This window comes from Seriola lalandi, unplaced genomic scaffold, assembly GCF_002814215.2.
Source record: "Seriola lalandi dorsalis isolate HSWRI2012SDOR001 ecotype SW California unplaced genomic scaffold, Sedor1 jcf7180002054269, whole genome shotgun sequence".
Taxonomy (NCBI): Eukaryota; Metazoa; Chordata; class Actinopteri; order Carangiformes; family Carangidae; genus Seriola; species Seriola lalandi.
The window spans coordinates 289,168-311,909 of record NW_019524822.1 but is presented as its reverse complement, the minus strand read 5'-3'; the positions used below and the strand labels follow the sequence as shown (position 1 = coordinate 311,909).

Sequence of the window (22,742 nt, the reverse complement as noted above, 5' to 3'; positions counted from 1 at the left end):
TGACTCACCACCGGGCCAAAGATGCCACACTCCATTGCCCTGAAGTTAGAGTTGAAGCCTTTAACTTTGATTTTTCCTGAGAAACAAAAAGGAACAAATGGAAAATGAAGGGACAATGTTCTACACATTTACAATTAGATATACTCTTCTGAACATCTGAAGTCATGGCAGCAGCTGATTTCTCCAGAGGTCAAAAGGGTTTATATAAGCTGATTGTTTCATTTGTTCACAGTCAAGAATGAATCAAGAACAACCTTTGTAATCCCTCAAGAGCGGAGCAACCATTCACAAATTCTGTCTCTCAGCTCTTCAAGAGAGACCTGAGTGACTGCTTGAAACATTTGCCCTTGACCTGTTTTAAACCAAGGAAAACAACATTGATTGGTTTCTTCTTCAGCATTCACCCTGCTCACTCCTCGTCTTAACACCTTAACAACCTTTACATTTGGATAGTCACACTGACAATGAGATAAATATACGTTTAGATAAGTGATTAGATAACCCTTCGTTCAACATGGTGGTGACTCGTCTGGAGCTGGAGCTACGCTACCAGGGCAAAAAGTTACGTGGCGTGACGTGGAAGTTGACTCGATCGGAACATGGTTTCCTACCAGAGAGCTCCTGGCTGATCGCTGCTCAGGTTATGGTGCCGTACCTGGTGTCGGGACTCGGCATGGTCTCCGCTGGTATCGTTATGGACCTTATACAAGTATGGAAGTCTAACAAAGAATATGTTTTGAGAGATTGATTGACAGGTTGATGGATAGGGCTGGGTACCATCTAAAGTAAATTATATTAGTGCCAATACCATAACCGAATTTGGTGCTGATACCAAAACAATATGTTTTTATGAATACTTATTTGACATATACAAATTCAAATTTTAGTTTTGTGGCTTAATCCCTTTTTTTTTGCCAATTCCCAGTTTTAACATCCAGTACAACTTCTTGTAATTTGATGCTTTCTACAATATGTGCACATGGCAACCACTGTATGTGAAGGGGAGGGAAAGATTGTGGTTACGGCAAAACTGTGGTTAAGGTATGATAAGGGCTGGGAAACACTTTAGCATAGTATGTAATTTTCTGCTGCTAGAGGTCTCTTAATCAAAATGATAACAAGACTTTGGTGACATCATGAAGTAGCGTGGGGTCATGGGAGTTGTTGTCTTCACCACCATTGCCGTCTTTGCAGTCAGCTACTCCCGGTTAGGATTCCCCCACTGTCAGTCGTTCAGGAGGTTTTTACCGGTAGTAGAATTATCCACAGAGGTGTCCTCTCCAAAACAAACACACTCGCTGATTAAATCTGGTAAAAAACGTTGAATAAAGCAGTTACTCAGTTCTATGGACACTTTTCAGTTGGTACCAAAGAAGCGTTGAGGTTATTGGGGGGATCGGCGAATGGTTGGATGGACTGACTTTACATAAACAGTTTATCATTGTGGCACAGATTGATGAATAGTGTACAGGCTGTCATAAACATTTGAATGGGTCATTGGAGTATTAAGAATGACCCAGTAACAGTGGGAGGCAGAGATGGACTGTGCCTGCAGCCCGGGTGAGTGTGGTCTCAGCCGGTATCATTTCATATCCACAAGTATAAATTAAAGGTCAGTGACGTTGGCTTTTTATTACATATTGGATATTCGTCATTCCCATCTACCTTGATCATGACTCAGGCAGGTATCTGACCTCAGTCTTTTATGTGTGGAGGGAGTGATGAGGAAAAAGTGGCTGATGGTTAATGGAGGGAAGATGGAGTGCAGTTTTTCCTTCAAAAACAGGCAGACAACTGGATGGATAATCGAATCAATAGATGGATTTATCTATGGCTTGATGGAGTGATGGAAGGATGGATGGAAATATTGAAGCAGGTACAACAGGTACAACATATACATTCATTTTAACAGTCCTGCTTCTCTCATTAGCAGTGCTATTTCCTGTTCAACAGACGGATCCCTGTGTAACATGCAGCTTTCTGAGCTTTCCAAATCTGATTTAGATGTGGGAGACAGAGGAGAGCCTTGGGATAAAAAGTGAACAGTTAATTTAATTAGTGGATGAAGGATGAAAGAGAGGAGGCCAGAGAGAGGTAAAAGAAACCTTGATACCATGGTATCACTAAGAAAAGAAGAGTGGATTCTGCAGTAGAGGGAAATGTCCACACTGTTCGCCGTAGTTCCAATATTTCTTACTTCAGTGTGGATATAAAATGCACATGCTGATGATATAACAGTGGTGTCTCCAGTGATGAAGAATTTATATCAGTAATTGTATTGACATTTAGAGCAAAAATAAAATCAACATTGTTTTTTTTTTTCCTCCTGAGAGATCTTGAGGAGCTCAGTGTTTTGGCTTCTGGCCCATTACAGCCCAGCAGCAGCAGCAGCAGCAGTAGTATTAAGGCAGAAGTGGGCCACGTCCCAAGATAGCCTCCCAGTGACAGGCGTCAGCTAGACCTACCAGTCCAGAACCTTAGCGTGATGCGTATAAATAGATACACACACGAGCGCGCAGACCGGGGCACAAAAAGCACAACTCTACCTCCATTTATCCCTCTAGTCTCCCGCCTGGACTTGTTTGCCCCTCTCAAACCTCGTCACTGCCACCACGCCTTTGACATGGTACAGCTCAAAAGGCAGAGATTATATTATTGGTAATGGAAATACGGCATCTATGTTTGTGTCATGTAGTAATTCATCACGCCACACAGATTTAATGTTTAAATCTGCCACGTTTCATGGAGGTTGTGATTTATCCAACTGTTTGCACTTTGTTGTATTGTGTTTTTGAAAATGTCCAGCATTTCCACTCAAGCTTATTTATGTGCACATTGAAAGATGACATGCAGCATTTTTTCTGGTGCGTTTGTTTTAGGGGTTCTCCTAATGGAAGTGTTTTGGGCTGTTGTCAGCCACCGTAGTTGCTCTCTGTTAAGTTTTTTTAACCGTAAGCTGTAAATTTTACTTCTAAAAATCTCTAAACTTGCAACAGCCACTTGACTCACCCGTTAACTCTGTTGGGATGGTGATATGAAGCCGCAGTAATTTTGGGCTCATGGGAAATGTGTTTTTTTTTTCTCATATCTTGGCTGATCATTGGAGCTAAGAAGAAGCATATCCACTGTACTTAGTTGTACACCTTTCCTTTGTGTTTTTGCTCCACTCTAAAAGCAGCTATATCTGCTGCAAAAATGAATCTTTTCAGGTTCATACAAGGACACACTTGCTAAAAAGACAGTTCTTCTGGAGTGTGCACAGGTGAACATGCACAGTGTTTTGCACACCAGCCGTTAAATCATGCATCATGTGTAGTTATATGTGGTAGAGAAGCTCCTGGATCATGATTGTTGTTTATATTATACTAATATTGATCATTTATTCATTTTATAACAAACTTCTTATCTGACTCTATTTCCTTCCTCCTACTTCTTTCCTTCCTCCGTTTCCGGCCTGCTCTGTCAGTCCATCCTCTCATCTTTAATTCCCTGCCTCCCCGCCTGCCTGTGCTCTACATCACTCTGCTCTTGGCAGCCGCGTTGTGTGTTTTTTTTTTTTTATATGTGCATCTATTTAAAGATCTAAACCGTCTGGGACCTGCCAACTGGAGTTGTAGTTAGAAAATATGAGGCAGACTCTGTGAACTGTACCGCTTCTGAACCCAGTGAACCTGCGCGTTGTGGCGTGGCGTCAGGCGAAGCCCAGAGAGGCGGGAGCAGGAAAAGTAGGCTACTGGGTTAGTCCAGAATATGTTATGCGCTTATTTAACAGCATCAGGAGGGGACGAGGTTCAGAAAGTTCATCTGTGGTGATGGAGATGACACTGATGATTTGTGGAACAGAAATATGTCGGTATTAAGATGGAAGAATCGTAATTGACTAAATTTATATTTTTGTGTTTTATGTTTTTGTGTGATGTTCTGCAACAGTCTGCTCAATATTTGATTTTATTTTCCCTTGTGTGTCTTCCAGCACTGGGAGGTGTTTAAGGTGATAACGGAGGTTTTCATCCTGGTGCCTGCGCTGGTCGGACTCAAAGGAAACCTGGAGATGACCCTGGCTGCTCGCCTCTCCACTGCTGTAAGAAGGGCTGGCTGTTTTCATGCAGTTTCATATGTGTTTCAAAACATAACAACTTTATTCAAACCCATTGCTTGTTGAAACAGAGAACTGTATATCACTACTACAGTCTCTCATGCACAGTTGATTCAGTTATAAAGTCACACTCAGGAGAATATATTTGTTGTCATTAGAAACTAATATTGTTGGCAAAATGAGGTCTGTTTACTTTAGTCCGAGCTGCACATAGGTTCACCAAGTAAGCTACTTTAACCTTAAGCTGTTAAAGGGTTCTTATAATGAGTAATGTGTAATGCAACATGTTAAATTATTCAGAAAGACAAGGGTTCATGTTTTAGTATTTGGCTCTTAGGCAGATGCTGCAGCAGTTTGTAGTTCTTTTACAACCTGCCTGAGTCTAATTCTCAGAGTATTTATCTGTCGTCCGTGTAGGTTATGATAACACTTTACTGACCGACTTCAGTGCTGAGATGTGGGGACACGGTGACGCTGACGCTAGTGTCCAATAGAGAAAGAAACACAAACAACCAAACAATCAGTTTTGACTCCAGAAACTTGTTTCAACAAGCCCACACATTACAGTGTAATTATTTAGTACTTATGGGGTTTAAAACAACAACATACTTCCACCTTGGTACCTACAAGTAACTCTTTCCCATTCAAGTGAATGATAACATGGTCTCAGACTTTTGGACCCCACTGTATATCAGGACAAACGTGTAGGTACAGGTGGAGAAGAGACAAAGAGGTTGAGTGTAAGAGCGTAAGAAATAAATTACACATGCTGAATATTAACAGGGTACAGTGGTAACATTATTTTTTATCAGGACAAGAAAAATGAGGCAGCAGATCCCATAATGGAGCACCATATGTCAAATAATATTCCAAAGAAGTGCCGTTATATCTGTAGCAATGAAATAGTTATGTGTTTTAACAATGATGATGAATGCAGAGGAACAGTGGTGTTGTTCTGAGGTCTGATGTGAAGCCCAGCCTCGTGTCATAGCTAGTGCAAAAGGAAGTACTGACTAAGCCCGGTGGTACTGAATCCTGTAATGATTTAATGTGCACTGTATAATTATAAAAGTACTTACAGTGTGATGTATTACCACATCCGACCTGTATCCTTTGTTACTGCCTCTTATTTCTTGTACTTGTTCCCTTGTTCCTACTAGTAGGTACCTGGTATTATTTCATTGGTAATTACACTGTAATCTGTGGGTTGTAATTTAAACTGCTACCCAAAACTTTAGAAAAGATTTTCAGTTTCAGTTTCATCTCCTAAGTCAGACCTGTTGTCTGCTCGTCTGCCTGTTTAAAACAATGAGCTATAATGTTCTATACTAACATGTTTCAATACTTAATCATGTCAAAACTAAATCTACATCTACATCTACTACATCTGAACAGTTGAACCTTCCTTACTGAAATTGGTGTCTCTGGTGTTTTTAGGCCAACACAGGTCAAATGGACGACCCTGATAAACAATGGACGATGGTGTGCAGCAATCTGGCACTAATACAGGTAACTTCTATTTACTGCACACATTCACACAGCTTACTGTTTTCCTCCTGGTGAATTGAACATCTTTGGGTTTTGGGAAAGAATAAAGTCCTCTGTCTCTCCTCATTCTCTGCAGGTTCAGGCCACAGTGGTGGGCTTCCTCGCAGCAGTGGCAGCCGTGTGTTTAGGAGCCATTTCCAGAGGAGGCATTGAACTGGACCAGGCGGCTGTTCTGTGCGCCAGCAGCATCACCACTGCCTTTGTAGCTGCTCTGTCTTTAGGTCAGTGACCTGCAACACTTTCATTGTTTTGCCTCGGAAACATCTATTGCAGTATTTTACAGCAGAGTTTCAGTTTGCAGCACAGCTTCACTGCCATGTCCTTGCACAGCAGAAAGTCTTAAATTAAATCTGTTACTATGACAGAACCAAATGCCACTCACATCCCACTGTATACGGTGTATAAACTGTACATGCCACCAGAACATCTTCAGTGCAGCCTCAGTCTCTGAGCTCTGCTGGAGGGTTGAACACCATTTTTCCAAAAGATATGATACTGCTGGTGCTGTTTAACCTGATGAAGGTCAGAGGACCTAGATGTTGTAAATAAAATGAGTGACTTTTTGGTTCTTTCACAAAACTCTGAACACAAATTGCTATACCACTAACTCATGCCAGTGACTTCACAGATGAATGAAAGCGTCTGTATCACATTAGATAATGCATCACACACAGCATCAAAATCATTTTATCACACAATTTGTTTCATTTTAAAACAACATTCTCATCATTATCAGATGATGCTGTGAAAAGATCATTAATTCTTATCAAAACCGAGAACGTAAATAGCCGTGAGGAAGTGAGTATTTTATTTGAAATGACCCCTGTAAACATTCATATTATTTATTTAAGATGCTACATCCCTGTAAATATAGATAATAAAGGTTAAATTGACAGATCTATATTAAATGCTCTGTAATGCATTCACTGCATCAGTTTGTCTCTTGCGGTGTTGCTAATATGAGGTGTTTGTATTCAGAGGACTTACTGCTTTGTTAGTGTTAGTGTTTTTACAATTGCAAAAGTGCAAAACACTATCAGAGTAGGGCAAAAAAAAAATCATATTGCATTTATATTGACAGATGAGGTGTCATGAGTCACGGTTTCAGTGGGAATAGTGATTTTTACATTTCCTTCATGACGATATCGTGTAGGTGATTCAGTTTATAAAACCTCCTTTTAATGCATAAATAGAAAGGAACAGATTCATGTCTCATAGTTATAGTAAACAAACCCAGCAGGTTTTTTTGCTGAGCATCTATCCTCACATCTTCCATCACAAAATGTAATTACTGCATTATCTATAATTCATCCTCTCCACAGATGTTCTCGTGTTAATCAGGCTCGAAGAGTGAGGAAACTAAACTGGTTTCGTCTGAGCGAGGAGAACTCTCTGCTGACTCTGCCACTTCAACACGTCTCTATAAATCAGTTTTCTGATGTACAACACATTTTTCGTTTTGCTCAGTTCTAAATGCAGCTTGTCTGAATCTGGGTTTGTCCTTTCTGTGAGGCTGCTTGATGATTTGGAAATTGTGTGTTGATAGAGAAAAACCAACAGACTTTAGCTGAAAGCGTTGCAACATTATGTTGTCTTGTTGCCCTAATGATTGATTCCGATTCTCATTCATCTTATTTTCTGTTTTTGTCTCATCACCCTCGCTCCACTCCCCCCCGCCCCCGTAGGCCTGGTGATGATCGGAGTGATCATCGGCTCCAGGAAGGTGGGAATCAACCCCGACAACGTGGCCACCCCCATCGCTGCCAGCCTGGGGGATTTGATCACCCTGTCCCTGCTGGCCGGCGTCAGCAGCACACTCTACGAGTATATAGGTGAGCTGAACTCAGATCAGATTTATGACTCTGTGTCACACTTGTCAGTGCTGCTCTGGTGTGTTATGGCTATCAGTCAGTCAGTTCAGTCACTTCAATATTTTGTGCACCGTCTGAATGTGATGAGAATTTATCGGTTCCCTTCAACTTGACAAATCTGGATTTATGATGTTTATCTGAGATCGATCTTATAAAGTGACTTTATTACTGATGATGAGTCAAACAAGATGAAACATATTGACCATTACAGAACATCATGCAGGTAACCAGAACACAAGATGGCAGCAAAACTCTGATTTATTTTCCCAGTCATCTCATCATGATGTGTGTGTGTGTGTGTGTGTGTGTGTGTGTGTGTGTGTGTGTGTGTGTGTGTGTGTGTGTTCGTGCTTTAGTATAGCACTTTAAATAAGTGTGTTCATACTGTTTCTTCTCTTTGTTCCAAGCTTCTTAATGTATGTGGCCTGTCCCTGATCTATTCAAGGGCCTGTCTGTGTACATGTGTGTGTGTGTGTGTGTGTGTGTGTGTGTGTGTGTGTGTGTGTGAGTCTCTTTGATGTTTGTCAAAGTGTTTGTGTACATGTGAATGAAAGCCTTGTAAATGTTGATTTAGATTATATTATTTCTAGTCAGATGTAGGAAAAACCTTTTTTTTTCTTTTACTTAACACGGATATTTATGAGTAGAAAATTCCTGCAGCGATTTCTGCCTCACTGAAGCTTACAATAAAGATTTTTTTAATGCAATCCAATACAACAGCCCTGCTGTAACATTAAGCTCATAATGTTTAGTTTTTGTTGACATCGTTGGAAATGTGTAAATTAGTTCATATGATTGTTACTGAGGTCACGGTTACAGATGGTGTTGCAGTGGATGACATTATATTGAGACATTGAGAGTCGATGGCAGCGTCAACAAAGACAGAACAAGTTGACTTTACAGCAGAATAATTGTATTGAATCACATTAGATTCAATACAAGACAATAGACAATTGTGCTTAATTAAGTTTGTCACAGAGTACATAGTCAGTTATTGCCTTTATTGTGTCCTCTACATCTACTGGACCGTTAAACAACTTTATGGGTGAGGAAATAACATTGTACTTCATAGATTCATCTGAAAATCTAGTAAAGATGGTCACTGTTTGATGACAACAGACAATATATTTCACAGATGTTTATTTCTTCACCGCCTCATACCTGTTCCTGTTCCACAGATATATGGTACCTGTCCCCCCTGGTGTGTCTGGTCTTCCTGGCTCTGATCCCTCTGTGGGTGTTGGTGGCTCGACAGAGCCCCCAGATCAGTGAGGTTCTCCGCTCAGGGTGGCAGCCTGTGATAGTGGCCATGTCTATTAGCAGGTATAATATATAGAAATTCACACACTTTGATTTATTTAGTGGGAATGTATACTGAGGCTTTACGTTCAAGATTTGTGATGAAGCTGAATCAAAAATAAAAACTGACAGACTTGAATAAAACAAAATTACTTAGACATTTGATTTCTATATAAGTGGTACTTTGAAGCTTTATGCTGCAGGAAAAATCATTTTCTACACATCAATCTATTCTTTTCCCAGGAGTATATAATTACAAACTGCAGAGTCCCAATCTGTGGCTCATATGGTAGAAAAAAACAGATTGAACTGAGCAGACTAAATAATAAACTGTGTGAACGAACTGCTAATGTGAGTGCAGGCTTCTGTGTTATGCATCTGGAATCAGAATGAAACCAGGAAATAGTTAGTTATAACAATAACTACAGGGTGATTATAATTTCCCTGTTTTTAAGTAATGCAGTGCAGCATTCAATTGTCATACCAACTTGATGAAAGCACAGACTAATAACAGGTGTCAGAAAAACTATGAAAATACAACAGTATCCAAGAGTATGTATTGCACTGACCAAAAGGCAAGTCAGAGCTATTGTCCAGTTCCTCTAACTGATAAATGAAGTTAGACATCAAAATATAACCTGGCCTGGATCACAGATAAATGATGCATTAACAACCAAACACTTGCACAGTGTCTTAACTCGTACACAGATCTGACTGGCTGAACATACAGGACAGGCCTCATATGATAGTATTTTATTCTTTAGACACTGATTACACTATCACACCCCCCCACAGGCCTTTTATTCTGAAGGTCAGCAGCAGAGGTGTAAAGCTATTTGTTAGGATGTGTGTGCATGTGTGCACATGCACGGTTAAGTTGCGGCTGGTTTCGAAGGTCATGTAACCACAAACAAAGCTAACAGGCTAGGCTATGAAAACTTAGCTACGGTAGCTTTCACTGCCAGCAGCCCTGTGGAAGCAGCACACACTGTCCAAATGTAACAGACTGACTTTATCATGTTTCTGTGTAAATGCATCACAATAAAGAAACTGTCAGGAGAGTGAATGATGAATGAAAAGATGTTTTCTGTCTTTTCATCTTTACTAATTAACAATTTAATTCACTGAGCAGCTCAGAGGCTACTGGCAACTACCGGACACTTTTAAGGTGGAATGTTTTCTTGTGTGTTACTCAATCTAAGATTGACATTTGGAAATCAATCAATTTCATTTGTTTTTATCAGCTTTCTTTAATGATCGGATCTTCAAGCTCTTAAAGATGTATATAAATTTCAACTGGATTATGTGAACTGTGGATGTTTTATTTCATCACTGGCGGAGCACTGTTCCGGTGTGCTCCAGCAGCACTACACCTATGGTCAGAGGTCTTTTCGATGCCATGAGTGCAACTTGGCTGTCTGTCTGTGCAGATTGCAGATCTAAGAAATCCTGGTAGTAAGATGTCCAGTGAGTAAAACATAAGTCAGCCCTATGAAGTGGTAATTAAACAGCTGAAGCAGGATAAGCTTTAATGTGAAAGGTTTCTGCAGGTCTGACATCAGGCTGGGAAACCCCGCCAGTACCTGCATGTGATTCTGATTCCCTCTGTGTTTGTGATTTCCAGTTTCGGAGGACTCATACTGGACAAGACAGTGAGTGATCCCAACTTTGAGGGCATGGCAGTCTTCACGCCCGTCATTAACGGTAAGCTGATTGGTCTTTAAAGCTAAATGAAGCCACAAGGAGGAATCACACAGAGTTACATTTGTATTTTAGCCTTTCAGTAGATGTGGTCCAGAGTGATGCATCGTTAAGATTAAAGCAGCAGTTTTTCAGCAGTGAGCATGGTAACCCCCAGGTGCATTCAAAGAAAAACATATCACTCATCTATGGAAGGATCATAATGAACATGGCAAAAGATGACATCACAACTGTACTGATATTGACATTATATTGATCTAAAACAGGAATAAACGAGGTTAGTGTGGTGGAGGCGAAGAGAGTGAAAGTTAAATCAAAGCAAAGAAAATACACATGAACTAACAACTTTCATTTCAGTCATATTTGATCAAATAGCCAAACCTGTTCATGTCTCTAAATTTATACAATGACATTTGGAGGAACAGGTTGTTTATTCTTTGGGAGCTTCTAGTATGAATCTGAGCAGCAACCCAAACATTGAGTTAAAAATGCAGAAGAGCAGAATAGTAATGTTTCTTTAGATTTGGTGTTGAGTGTGTCACTAATCCCCATTAACACACCTAGGGTTCTTAAAATAACTTTTCAGATTGATTTCCTTCCTCCCACACAGCTGCGGGCAGCTGTTTGTTGTTATTATTTATTTATCTATTTTTATTTATTCATTTTTTCTAACTCACAAGTTCTGTTTCGTGGTCGTGCAGTTGCATACGGAAAGGATGCCTGACATGACTTTAGAAAGGTGCTGTGAAGCATTGTTTACAACAGTGGTGTAATCAGAAAACTAAAAACAGAAGACATACAATTATGTAACAAAAAGGTTAATGTGTATTTGATTATTTCTTTAAACGAAAAGTTTCCTGCCCAGCAAGTTCCTCTGAAGCCTTAAAGTGTGCATCAACAAGTAGGGGCCTAGGTCTGAGAGATAAACATGTTTATTAAAAAGAAAAAGAGGAAAAACATTTTTTAATTGCACAACAGGAGCAAATTTCTCAAATGTTTTGAAATAGCAAGCATCTGTACAAAACTGTTTCCTGAATAAATTACAGTGAATAAATGGAAAAAATTATGGTTTAAAAACAGGAACTATCTGATCAAAATAAGTGAAAAAGACTATTCATTTGACATTTGATTAGTACCGTAAAAAGTATTAAGGTCAAATACACAGCTGTGGCAAACAAGACACCAGAACGCTTCTTACCATACCTGATGACCTATCTCAGTCAGTTTCTTTCAATTTAATTTAAATTGCCATGGTGAAATGAACTGAAACCAGTGGCCATCTGGAAGGTAGGAAGTCTTAAATCATATGTGATACTTTGGAAAATGTTTGGCTCTAATATTAAAGTAATACATAATTTAGAATCACTGGGCTAAAACATAAGCAGCTGCCAAAACGTCCAGTAAATGAAGCCTTAAAACCACTGGAACATTTTGAGAAGCACCATTTGAGACGCACCAAGGCCAACATGTGGAGCATCAAGCTGCTCTGATGATTCACTCTCAAGTTCCTGTTTTGCTGTCTCATCAAAAATGTATGAGTTGTCTTAACAATACAGGAAGCTGTTGAGCTCATCAGCTCAGCCAGTTTCATGGAGCAGTTATAGGAACCATTTGAGCTTTTTCTAAAATCCAACTTCAAATAGTGGTTGTCCGATCATAGCTTAGCAACTGTAACTAGGCACAGTAGGTCTCTGAGGCTTTGGATTTCTCTACTTGGAGAAACTTAAGGAATAATTTTAGCAAACATTAGCATGTCAGTTTAACTAGCTTACTACCTACAGTAGCAACCGAACCCAGCATTACCTCCACGGCCAAGGAGAATTTCATCACACTACTGTATTTGGTTGGGTTACAGGTTATGTTACAAGGAAAGAAAAAAAGAAGAACTTAAAAAAAAGTTTATGCTAACATTAGCCATGCTGTTTGCACGCCAGAAACTCCAGCAAAATTAATTATTCGAAATAGCGACATTCAAACACATCAGTTACTGCTCAACCTAAAAGACTTTTTCTCTTGTAATGTTAAAAGTAAAACTTTTTTGAAAATACCAGCCATAAATTCAAACTTCTCTCTTACTTATTTGGACTAATTAGCGCTGCACTGCAATAAAAGACATCTAACATGTAGCTTTAGCCTCAGTCTGTAGCATTACTTTATGCATGTAGCCACAGACAAATGTAATAATATTTCTGCAGGAAACTGCACTGATCTTGTAAACTGACCTGTGTGCAGTTCCTAACAGTTTAATTTAACTTTTTGGATTCGCATGCATCTTTTTTCTCCATGAGAAAAATCACAATCAACCGTAGAAATCAAGAGAGCGATGCTGTTTCAGATTGATGAAGAATCCTCTCAGACGTAGAGGAGTGGAGGCAAAGAAATAAGCAGCCTTCAGAAGAAGTGGTTTGGCTATGAGGTGATGCATGCAGGGAGTATAAGAAAGAAGTCGATTTAAACCACTAATGGTGCACACCCAGTGCCCTGGCATAGCTGACAGGGCCTTTAATAACCAGACTCTCGCTGTCACTGTTTCTCATTTCATCTCTTCCCATCTCCCACTGTTTCTATATCTCCCTCTCTCCGTTCCTGTGAATTTCTAAATTCACCAATCTGGTTTGAATTTCCTATTTTTCCCTCACTGGCTTGCATATAAACCAGTTTTATGTTTTACTAAAAAGTTCCTCCAGTCTTTTCCATCTCACAAAGAACATCTGTGCCGTTTTGTGGGGTAAATAACTTGGAAAGGTGTTTGATGTAACTGAATTAGGCACAGATACCCTTGTCAACGCTAAAATTAAAATGGACTGCAACCAGTGGGATCTGGAAAATTTGTTTTGCATTCAGAAGAAACTTGGCTTTGAAGAAGTGAAGCAAATGGCCCAACTCTCACTAGAAAAGATAAAATCTTACATCTCTTAACATTTAACCCATGTTAAAGCCTTTTTGGTTGCTTTGAAGCACGTAACATCTGGAAAGATTTAAAAATCTGAAAATGACTTATCAAACAGATCGGACATCTTGACACAAGGGCAGTTAGAAACAAGCTATTTACCAGAATTTGAGAAAAGGCACGTAATGATTCCACCACTACCAGGATCATGACTCATGTTTCACTGTCGGAACCATAGGGCTGCATGCGGTTGACTTAGTTTCCATACGTACGTGTTGCTGCTTGGTATCGGGTTTGTATTCATCTCGGTTACTGCGACTCCACCGGCCAGGTCTTTGCTGTGCTTTGGCCTGTGTGGCTTATTAAGATGGACTCTGCTCTATCAACCGTGGCCAGATCACGGCCCAGCCAAGCTTGTGTCATTACTTGGCTTAATTTGTGTGCAGGCGATGATGAAGGAGATTAAGCGTTACTGATTTTAAAAGCTTGTTTACTGTCCCTTGTTTGGAAGAACTTTCCGTCTCATGATAATGACAGTAACAAATCAATATCAGCTTTTCAAATCAATGTGTGAGAAAACAAAAGGTCTTTGTCACTTTTTTGTGCTTTCTTGAGCACACAATAAATCTTTGCTTTTCTTTTATTGCAGAAATGAATTTACAACCAGTCGATTGAAGTGGTTGCTCTGTATTGTGTCACAGCTTCATTTTTATACTCATTGATTTACTGATTGTGCTTTTCTTCCTCCCCCGTGTAGGAGTGGGTGGTAACTTGGTGGCCATCCAGGCCAGTAGGATCTCCACCTACCTGCACTTTTGGAGCATCCCGGGCGTGCTGCCCTATAAGATGAGGCAGCACTGGCCCAATCCCTGTATCACCTTCTTCTCCTCAGGTAGCTCTGCCATAATGGACACACACACCGTGGCCATATGCATAAAATCATAGGTATTTAACCAAAGTGCTTACACAGGAAGTCTTAGAATAAGAGTGACTGTATCTAATGTAATGTAATTTGAATTCTTATACAACAGATGTTCTGGTGCAAATGCATTCATCTCAATCTGTTCCTGTGCATTATGAATTTATAACATGTGCAGACATCCTGCTCTGTGTTAGGGTCTTGAACAGTACTTTCATATTGGCAGTAAATTAAAACGGGGCAACTCGATGGCTGATTGGTTGGTTCACATACCACATGGGCATAAAAAACTCTGAGCAGCAGGTTCGGCTCAGGGCGGGCTGGGCTTGGTAAATGCATGTCACTCCCCTACTCTCTCTCCCAGTACTTCCTGTTTGTCTTCATCGTCAAATAAAAGCATATAAATGCCCCAAATAATAACTTTTAACCATAAATATGCCAAAAACAAACATAGATCAAAAGACTGTGTAATGTGAAAATTGTCGCTTGTGGTAACGAACACAAAGAAAAGATCACCTGACTTTAGAGTTCCCCTCATAGTCTTGAAGGGTCTTTGTTTTGGTTGGATATTCTTTCAGCTCTCCTCTCTGTGTCTCCCAGGGGTGAACTCCAAGTCTGCGCGCGTGCTGCTGATGCTGGTTATCCCCGGTCACCTGGTCTTCCTCTACGCCATCTCTCTGCTGCAGGGAGAGGAGGCGCCTATCTCTATAGCCTTCACCGTCTGCTACCTGTGTGCTGCTCTGCTACAGGTAAGCTGGCGCAGTTCCATACACACATGTTTGTGATGTTTCCGTGTTCCTCTTTCACTGCAGTAAAACAGAAGAAGTGTTAACTACCATTGGCATCTTCCTGCCAGTGGTGGTCAACGCTGAACGGTTTCTCATGAACTCACTGGCCCTGAGTTGGCCCTGAAGTTTCACACGGCTTTCTGATACAAACTGTGGAAACCAGTCATCAGACGGTACATTGTAAGACTTTGTACAGTCTGATAAAAATGGCTGCTGCCACCTGTTACCTAGCTGTGAACTGGCCGGTGCCAGATGTTGGTGTTTCAGCGGCTGAGTGAGATAGAGAGTTGTTCCAGGACAGAACCAAAAGTACACCGCACTCCTGACCTCCTCAACATAACATCACCTCAGCTGCTAAGTGTTTATACAAACCTGACACTCATTAAACACACAATGTTTGATGGTGGTGTTTGTATTCTTGCACAGAATTAGACGTTGTGTTCTTTGGTATCAAGTCAAGGACTGTTTGTAAATCCCAATAAACTCTTGGAGATTCAAACAAAGCTCAGACTTCATAGTTGCCTGAGTCCAGAAAAGTTGACTGAGACCTTTTCACTGCTTGGAAGATTCGTAGGAAGCTGCTATTGAGATCACTCGCCTGGGTAATGTTCCGAAATAACACACACAAAACATACACAGGCGCACTCAGAAGTACACCAATACCCTTTTTAAACCAAAATTAACGCATATATGTGGGTTTTTAAATGCACTGAGCGTGAGCTGCTAGCTGCTATGCAGACTGGTTGTATCTCACCTGCAGGCTGGTGCTCCTGTAAGTGTCAGAGCCTCTGTGTGAGATGCTTCAGTTGGTAAATGTGTGTTTTTAAAACTTATTTCAGCGAGCTTACATGGCGGCTAGCCGCTAGTTAGCAAGTTTAGCACAGCCGTGCCGTGGGTAGCCTTTAGACAATGTAAAAATGAGATGTAGCTGCAGTGTTTCTGGTTTAATAGCACCGTGCTGCGCAGGTGACAGGTCTGTCTACATGCTTACGTCACTGCTGATTGGAGCTGGAGCCAATAAATACCCCTGACTACTGCAGAGTCATTTGACCCAGGACTGAATGCTGATTGTAAAGGGGCTTCAACAGAGGAATATGTAGCAACTTCACATCATGGAAGCATATCATCTGTGCAGGCCAGCAGAAATGTTTTTCAGCGCTGTGAACAATTATTTTGGCGAAATTAGTTTGAACCTGAATAGAAGCATCATAGAAGCAGCTGTACTATTCATTAAGGCTAGAGGTTGTGGAGATTGATGTATTTCGTACACTTACTGGAATTTTTGTACAGCCAGATGTCATTGGATGTTAATGGGTTTTTTGTCCACATGCAGAAATACCCCTGCTACTCCATCACTGAACTAGTCATGTGCTTGCGTATATGCTGGTGATTTCAGTTTTAAAAATCTTTTCTTTTTTTTTTTCTACATCATTTTTTTTCTGTTTTCTTCTCTCTTTAGGTGGCTATCCTCCTTTATGTTGCTGACCTCATTGTCCGCTTGATGTGGAGAAGGAGTCTGGACCCGGACAACTTCTCCATCCCCTACCTGACCGCCATGGGCGACCTGCTGGGCACTGGCTTCCTGGCCTTGTGCTTCCGCTGTGTCTCACTTGCTCAGAGCCTGGGTCTATGAATTTTCCCCTGTACCATGAACTCTTAGCCAGCCACTGTCTTGTTGCACCGATTTTGTTTGCACAGAGATGCTTTTGATTGGACAATAAAGCATTTTCTAATCTTTATCACAGGGCCAGTTCATCCCAAGGAATTTGTCACAAATTCAGACCTTTACACTAGTGGAGAGACAGCACATGTGACACCCACCCACTTACACCCATCCATCTGGGTGTAAAGTTTGCTGCCTGAAAATGTCCGGCCCTCAGCTGGATCTGATTCTTTTATTCAAGTGCGAAAGACTTCAAAATATTTTGAAGTTTTACTTCTCTCCTTCAGAACATCTGCTACACTATTTTAGTTAAAAATCATTCCTCTTTATTTCTGTGGTCTAATTTCCCTGCACTAACAACAGTTTGGTGGCTCTGTGCTCACCTCGTCTCTTAGCTCATCTCTTTGGCTTCATCAGAGGAATATGTAGCAGCAGAACATCATAGCAGCAGAACATCATGGCAGCATATCAACTGTGCAGGCCAGTAGAAATGTTTTTCAATGGCCTTCACTGTGAACAAACGGTTTGTTTGTGGAAATTTGTTTGAACTTGAATAGAACAAACAGACTTAAAGCAGCCCTCATTTAGGTGGGCTGTACTATGCATTAAGGCTAGAGGTTGTGGAGGTTGATACATGTCGTACAGTAACTGGAATTTTCATGGATGTATGTCCAATATATGAGTTTGGATCCGTCTTTACTTTTTTAGAACAAATGGGACAGATGGTTTTTGTCATGCACAAAAGTAACACATCACATGAAAAAAAAACTGAATCTCCATTATTATTCATATAATATACTTCATGAGAGTCTAATAACCAAAATCCCCCATTTTTCTACAGTTTTTGCTGAATTAATTTTTAAGTTTTTTGAGATAGAGCTGTCTGACAGACAGATGGCATGAGGTATTTTCATGGCCAAATCCAAGTGGCAGGCTGCACAATGGAAACAGTGTGATTAGGAGGAGGACTATTAGTAGGTGTGGTTGGAGATTGTATCAGTCATAAACATCATGCAGAGAACAGTGCAGAGCAGCTCCACCTCATGTACTAATAGTAAACGGTGACTGCTGTGCAGGAGGTGCAGAATCATCATATCATTCTATAGTGCACCTGAATAAATAATGGCGGATACAGTAACATATTTAGTCGCTCTGTTTGTTGGAGAATTATTACATAGTGTTTTTTTGTGAAATGAGGTGAGGATCCAAACAAAACAAAACTTATCATAAAGACTGTTTGACTTTGGGAGGGGTGGAGGGCATACACCAGCAAGTTTTTGACAATTATAATTGATGTGTTTGTGTCCAGCATCCCCACTCACTGTGTCTATGATGGCACCTACTGGCATCAATAGTGAGGATTAAAAATTATTCCAGACTAGTGGAATAAAATCAAAATCCATGAAAAGATACTGTTAAAGAAATGATTTGATCTTTTGGAAAATAGACTTATCTGCCAAGAGTTAAATGAGGAGATTGATGAGATTGATAACACTGTATGCTAAAAATGAGTTTACAGCCAGCTAATGTAGTTTAGCACAAAGACTGGAAAAGGGGAAACAGCTAGGCCTCGCTCTGTCCAAAAGGTAACAAAATCTCTTACCAACATTTACTAAAACATATGTCTCTTGTTTAAGTGTAAAAACAAAAATTCACTCATTTTTGTGGTTATGTGCAAACCTATTTTTTGGCCTGGAAGTTCAGTTTTTGTATGGATTAAACAAATGAGATATAACGTTAATTAGTCAAATCTAGAGGTGCTTGTAGGTGCCTGGATTCTGACAATGGCAGGCTAGTTCTTTCCTCCTGTTTCCAGTCTTCCAGGTTGAATATAAATTGGTATCGATCTTCTCATCTAACGCTTGGCAAGAAAGCAAATAACATTTTTTTCCAAAATCTCAAACCTTTCCTTTAATGGGCGGGAAAATGATTTGCTAAAGCTACAGTAATAGGCCTGTAAACATTGATGACTGTTGCTTCTAACACACTTCTTCACTAGGATCTATTTGATCCCAGTGAAAAGACTACATTTCTGACTTAAAGCCCCCATCCCTCACAAAAACTGTTTCCAGAATACCTAATATGCAGATGATGTATTGCTTTTTGTTGCACATAGATATACAATGCCATTAAACTGGCACATGCAAATGATACAGTAATAAATATAAATAAGCAATGAGATTGTTTTTCAGATTCTACATCATAACAGAAACTGTTTAAAGACCCAGATGTTACCTTCTAAAGCGCTCTGAAAAATGTCACCACACATCTCACTATTTGTAGAGCAATGTCAATATTGAACAAATATTTTGCAATATTTAAATTTATTGTGAATTTTGCGCTGCCACTCAATCTAAAAAAACAAAAAAAAAAACAGCAATGAACTTACACAGATGACTTCTACATGTATTTGTTTTCAACCATCAGCCCAGGTTTATGTGTTTACATTGATTATTTAGCTGCAGAGGATCTTGGGTATTCCCTCACTTACTGCCTTACTGCTCATTATAACGTAAGAACCATGAAACCTCATCATTACTGTAGTGAGTGCATATACATGCACACGTTACTCTTTAGTGTGTTCAGACAGACAGCGAGGTGAATTGACCTTGCGTCATCCGCACACAAGCTGGAACTCACCTTTAACTCCAGTTCTTTATATTTTACTCCAGTCTCTCTCCATTTTTCCTCTCATCTTGTCACTACATAGCCAACATTAGCATTAACAGCTGTTTACTCACCAGTCTAGAAGAAAAGTTGCGAGTTCAGCATCAAATTTCTTTCTTTTACTTACCAAGAGCTTTTTCCAGCAGTGGAAATCAACTCTTGCCTTGATCACGTCTTTTCTTCAACTGAGTGTGTTAACCAGCTAGTCGTGGCCCATCTCGTCACTTTGTGATAGCGAGTCAATGTAGCCTCCAATCTGCCCTGTAGACCCTGATTAACTCTTGCAACGATGGCCAAAGCTTTGTCAAGCAACAATCACCATCAGTGGCCCTTTAACACCGTCCTGGGCGAATTTGTGTCTCTTCTTTCTAACTAATTTCATCCTTCCATTGACTTTGTTTACAATCACATCATGTCTAAAATTCACCTCGCATTCTGTTTGAAGTAACACCTATTATTCAATTAACAGTTAAAGTCATGTTTAAGCATCTCTATATTCAAATTGTGTATAATTTCAGCTGACATAAATACACAAAAAGATAACAATTAATATATAACTGCAAAAACCACAGTATTCTGGATTCAGAACTTAAATGTCTGAAGTACACTGGCCAGCTCTCTAACCTTGCTGTCATACTTTGTGTATGAGCTTCATATCAAAGATTTACACAATATCTTAAAAACAACAACAAGAAATACAAACGTGTGTGTAAATGCACTCATTAAAATCACATGGAACATGTTTGCTGTTTGCTGTTACTCGTACCTATTTTTAGAGACGAACCTCATAAACACTGAAATCTGAGGCACTTCTAAAAACAACCTGTCTGAATATTAGTGTGAGGTATTTCAGTGTTAATAGTGCTTTGCTAAAAGCTTTTATTGTGACACTGTTACACAGTACTTTCTACACTAGAGGGTAATGAAATCTTAAGATGTACTATTTGAGTCACAGTTTATTTCACTCAAGTTTACTGAGATTAATGTGTTAACTGTGATACTGTAAGAATTAGAGTAAAGGTAGTGTAGTACCAGCACGAAAGTGTGTCTTAATCGATTGGGCTGGATGATATAACCTGTCACATTTATATCGGTAATGGATGTAATAATCTTTTTTTTTTAAATACATCATTGTATTTATTTCCATTATTGTGTTGGGTTGCTTCTTATGTTTGTTCCAATATATTATCATTATTATTATTATTATTATTATTAATTAACAGTTTGACCAGTTAATAATTCTAGACCTGTTGACATTATTGATTGGTTAAATGTCCATTAGAAGTCACTGGTTTCTGTTGCTATTCTTAAACTAAATATATGGAATTTATGGTTTTATAGCTTGCTTGAATTTTTGAGTGAGTAATTCTTAGTTTGTAATAATGGTGGTCATTTAAAGGAGTAGGCTAGTTCAGTGTTTGGGAAACATGTTTATTAATCTATTGCCAAGGTTTAGATGAGAAAATTGCAAGACGCCAAAACAAAATTGGTTCTATTCCAGAAGTAAAAAACCTCAATTTAAAATCCCGTTGACATTTCTGACATTTCTAATCGTGCAAATAACTAAAAGTCCAGTGTTGGAACACGTAGATTTTAGCATACTGTATGTCACGTGGCTCACTCTATATGTTTGGATAACAAAAGAAAAAAAAAAGATGGCCATTAAATATTTCTGCTTTCAGCGGCCTTGAAGGAACACCATTTCCCAGAAGCTTTAGAGTACCATGGAATCATGCTCATAAAAACAGTAGCACCACAGGATTAACCATTGTAGGAGTTTTTATATGGATTGTAATCCCAAGAATACTTAAGTTTCCTAAAAATACACATTAAAGAAATATTGAATGGATGAGTTACAGAGGCTACTGTGCCTGATACCTCGGTTTTCTATACCTATGTATTCTAAATCTGAAAGTAAAGCTAAAGCCAGTGGGCAATTAGCTGAGCTTAACTTGTTCTACATTCAAAGTAATTAAATAAAAGAGACAAGATGCTTTTTACATGGAGTTTAATGCTGTAATGTTGGTGTGACGTAATGGGCCAGTAACTATAGCACTTAAGGTAAATAGCTCCAATGTGTAACTCTCTGTAAAACTACAACTTGTAATTTTTACTTAAAAAGATATATAAGGTATATAAGGTATATAATAATTTAGAGAAAACTATGCAGTTTCCCCCTGCTTTCCCGCAGTCTTTATGCTAAGTAAGCTAAGCTAACTGCCTGCTAGCTATAGCTTTATATTTAGCAAACAAACAGGAGTGGCTTCAATCTTCTCATCTGACTCTTACCAAGACAGTTAATAAACATGTTTCCCAAAATGTTCAAATATAACCTTTAAAAAAATATCTGGTTTATCATCCAGCCCTATTATGTCAAAGAGTGTGATGGCAAAAATCTCATTGCAAACTTGCACTTTTGGTTTAATAGTTGCCTTGAAAACAAAATCAATGTTTAAAATGAACTGTGTCTTAGCTAAAATGTCGTCATCTACAACCATGTCAATGTCAACAAATAGCTTTATCCGCGGTGTTGCAGCAGTCCTTTCTCTCTTGCTTTCTGTAGACAAAACTTTGTACTGTACTTCAATGTTGACACTGCCACATGAAGACTGTAGGGGCTTCTAAAATGCCTTCATTTTCTAATCTTTGCTGTGTTCACTGTCACCCGAGCTTCCACTCCCAGTGTGTTGTCTTATGTGTGCGCAAAGATCAAGTGTGGAATCAAAAACATGACAAATGTTTGGTGAGTGTTTATGTGATTTTTGTGGCTATGAACAATTATATTTTAATAAAAACCAACAGTGTTATGGAATCTGTCTTACTTTGACACCATCACGTCATTTATTATTAAAAAAATTGGACACTAAAGCCACTATTGCTACTCTATGTGTATGATTTTATTATGTTTTTACTTTGGCTCCATCAAATGAAACATCAAGTTAGTTAGTCAGGTTTCCATCCACAAGTAGCTCAAATTTTAACCACATTTCCAGAAAATTGAGGAAGATGTAAAAAAGTTTCCATCCACTGCTGTTATATAAATATTAGGAATTGGTCTCATTGAGATAAACAGCTCGTGGCACTAACTGCAGCCAGTAATGTGGCTTTAAATCGGTAAGTCCCTCATCCAAAGGGACTTAAAAATCGAACTTAAGGCAAGAGTCATAGAAAGGATCGGCACACTGTGCTAACAGCTTCCAGCTATTTTAATAAAGCAACGTTTGGATCTGCAGGGATCTTTATCAGACTCTGTCAAAGCTCCATCACAAAGCAGTCTATGTGACACTGAAATTCAGCCTA

General features: G+C 39.4%; 1 protein-coding gene across 2 annotated transcripts in view; it reads left to right on the top strand.

The window, feature by feature from the left end:
* LOC111654309 (solute carrier family 41 member 1-like) overlaps positions 1-22,254 on the top strand; it is a 29,037-nt gene extending 6,783 nt beyond the window's left edge. For both annotated transcript variants that reach the window (XM_023405268.2, XM_023405269.2), the window contains exons 3-11: positions 3,974-4,081; positions 5,534-5,605; positions 5,721-5,865; positions 7,330-7,476; positions 8,694-8,838; positions 10,439-10,518; positions 14,163-14,297; positions 14,925-15,073; positions 16,572-22,254. In XM_023405268.2, coding sequence (XP_023261036.1) covers positions 3,974-4,081; positions 5,534-5,605; positions 5,721-5,865; positions 7,330-7,476; positions 8,694-8,838; positions 10,439-10,518; positions 14,163-14,297; positions 14,925-15,073; positions 16,572-16,745 — 1,155 coding nt within the window. In that variant the 3' untranslated portion in view covers positions 16,746-22,254. The remainder of the gene's footprint in view (positions 1-3,973; positions 4,082-5,533; positions 5,606-5,720; positions 5,866-7,329; positions 7,477-8,693; positions 8,839-10,438; positions 10,519-14,162; positions 14,298-14,924; positions 15,074-16,571) is intronic.
* The last annotated feature ends 488 nt before the right edge of the window (positions 22,255-22,742 follow it).